At 44.6% G+C, this 2,304-nt stretch overlaps 1 protein-coding gene across 2 annotated transcripts in view; it reads right to left on the minus strand.

Annotated features, from left to right (window-relative positions):
- Trpm1 (transient receptor potential cation channel subfamily M member 1) overlaps nt 1-2,304 on the minus strand; it is a 115,754-nt gene that overhangs the window by 15,669 nt on the left and 97,781 nt on the right. For both annotated transcript variants that reach the window (XM_028776739.1, XM_028776738.1), the window contains exons 25-26: nt 1,420-1,622; nt 684-816 (exon numbers count right to left, since the gene is read on the minus strand). In XM_028776739.1, coding sequence (XP_028632572.1) covers nt 684-816; nt 1,420-1,622 — 336 coding nt within the window. The remainder of the gene's footprint in view (nt 1-683; nt 817-1,419; nt 1,623-2,304) is intronic.

Genomic DNA, 2,304 nt, shown 5'->3' on the forward strand with positions numbered 1-2,304 from the left:
CCACCCATCCATCCATCCATCCATCCACCCACCCATCCATCTATCCATCCATCCATCCATCCATCCACCCATCCATCCATCCATCCATCCACCCACCCATCCATCCATCCATCCACCCACCCACCCATCCATCATCCATCCATCCATGGTTAAGCAGTAATGTGCTGATTTCTCTGTTTGCAGAACAGCTCTTGCCCAATTCAGAAACTTATGGGAAGCACACAGCCCCTCCTTGCCCCAGCCTTCCCAGATCTCACTCTCATGCCATTCCAGAGGTGGGAGCCTTTTTTTCCCCTTCTGGTCGTCACTGCAGCCGCAAGGAACTATGCATACAATGTAGGGTGAGGAGCTCAGTCCCCAGTGGGCCACTTGGCTTGGCAAAGGCAACATCACAGTAGAAGTTGGAGAATGATGGCTTCCTGTAGCTGACATAGGATTTGAGATAAACGTCCCACTTAAGAAAGTATGAGTTTTTTTCCTTCCTATTTGAAACAAATGCTATTTTTCACTTTTATGCACAATTTGCGTCACTAATGCAGAAGTGGGGGAAGGTGAGTCTTTAAAACACAGTTTGAATAGGCAGAACTCTGAGCAACTACGTGTGATCTTAGCCCAAAACCCAAGAAGTGATTTAAAATTAATTTTGACACCCCTGGCAAAGTGGGGTACAGAGGTTGGCGTACCTCTCACTTGTGACCCGGATGCGCTCATCGCTGGACGACTGCTGCTCATCCTCCTTTTCCCGGAAGTGCTCCTGCACGCACTGCTCCTCAAACTCATGCAGTTTTTTAAGTTCCTCGTCGCTGAGGAACAGCTCTGTGTAGGGGAAGAAGTGTGGGGCACGTCAGGAACCGCTCGAGAAGGATCGGTTTAGCTGTGCCATTGAGAATTTTATACTCTGACTTTTATTAAGCTTCTATTCTACACCAGGGGTAGGTAGTTTCCTGATCATTTCAAGTAGTTGATAACCCCTCTCTGTGCCCCCTCCCTCCAAGACTGGAGCAAAAAGAGTCAGGTTTAAAATAGAAAGACGAAGTGAATTGGAAAAAGGTTTCCCAGAAAAACGTTTTGTACTTTGTTGTACAAAGCAGCCAAACTTCTGTAGCGTCTTCTCTTACCCTTTTTAGGTGGAATATATTAATACATTTAAAGGGGTGTTGAAGCATATGGAAGTGTATACGGAAGAAAGACTTTTGAGAATTGCAGTCTCTGGCCTCTATGATTTGGCCTTTACCAATACCGATTACAATATAAGTGAGCAAAGCTAGAATACACAAAACCCAAGAAACATTCTAAGGCACTCAGCAGTTGGATATTATGTTTTTCACACACCTCAATATTTTGCTGAGGTTGCTTATGGAAGTGTCTTTTTTTAAAAAAAAAAAATTAGCCCACAAACATGAAGAATCCCCAACGTACTCAACCCACGGTCCCGCTCCTCCTGGTCGCCTTCCCTCTTTTTTCTGCAGCGACCGCTGAGCCGCATAGCAATGATATAGATGTGGCTTAAGATGATCATCGGCGGGGGCAGGACCGGCCTGTCGTGAAATGTCATGATCAGCTGGTACCGCTGGAACTTCCACACTTGGTTGGATATTGACTTGACTTCAAAGAAGGTATTGCTTTAAAAGGAAGACATTTTTACAGTTACTTTCCGGTGTGATTTCAGGGTTATCGGTTACTTGGGTTTACTTGGGTTTAAATGAAAATACATCATGAGATGGACTGGGTACAATCTCGCTGAGGCTGATTCCTCGGTCACCTGATTGTTTGCCTTATCAGTGTGGATGAACTATGCTCAAAGACACAGCATGGCGGTTGAATTTTGATGTACAAAATCTTGTTGAATTTTGTTTTCTTGAAAAACCCACCTGGGAGGTCTCCTCTGGGTGCTAGTTCACATATGTCAAGGTACTTTGAAGAGTGGAAACATTCCATTCAAATCAAAGACTTTGTACTTTGTAGAAGAACTGCTGATTAATGACTGAGCCTATCTGACTGGAGTGCACATGATTTTGGATATGGGTAAGTGCGATCTTGATCATAGTTAGCTTCCAGCAGGAGCCGGTCAGCTTGTGACTGCATGTCTGCTAGCCCTGGGGCTTTAAGAAAGATCATTACTGTCCAGAGACCATGGTGGTCTCCTTTCTCAAGCTGGAGCTGGAGCTGGAGCTGATTCTCTACAATGCCTTGTCTTGTTACATGATATGACTTTACAATTATAGGGAGAATTTTTATCCGTATTTTTCAGTTTAGCAGATATTTGGTTTTTCTTTTCCTTTTCCTTCCTCCCTCCCTCCCTCC

The sequence above is a fragment of the Grammomys surdaster genome, unplaced genomic scaffold (genome assembly GCF_004785775.1).
Source record: "Grammomys surdaster isolate TR1022 unplaced genomic scaffold, NIH_TR_1.0 271, whole genome shotgun sequence".
NCBI classification, from domain to species: domain Eukaryota; kingdom Metazoa; phylum Chordata; class Mammalia; order Rodentia; family Muridae; genus Grammomys; species Grammomys surdaster.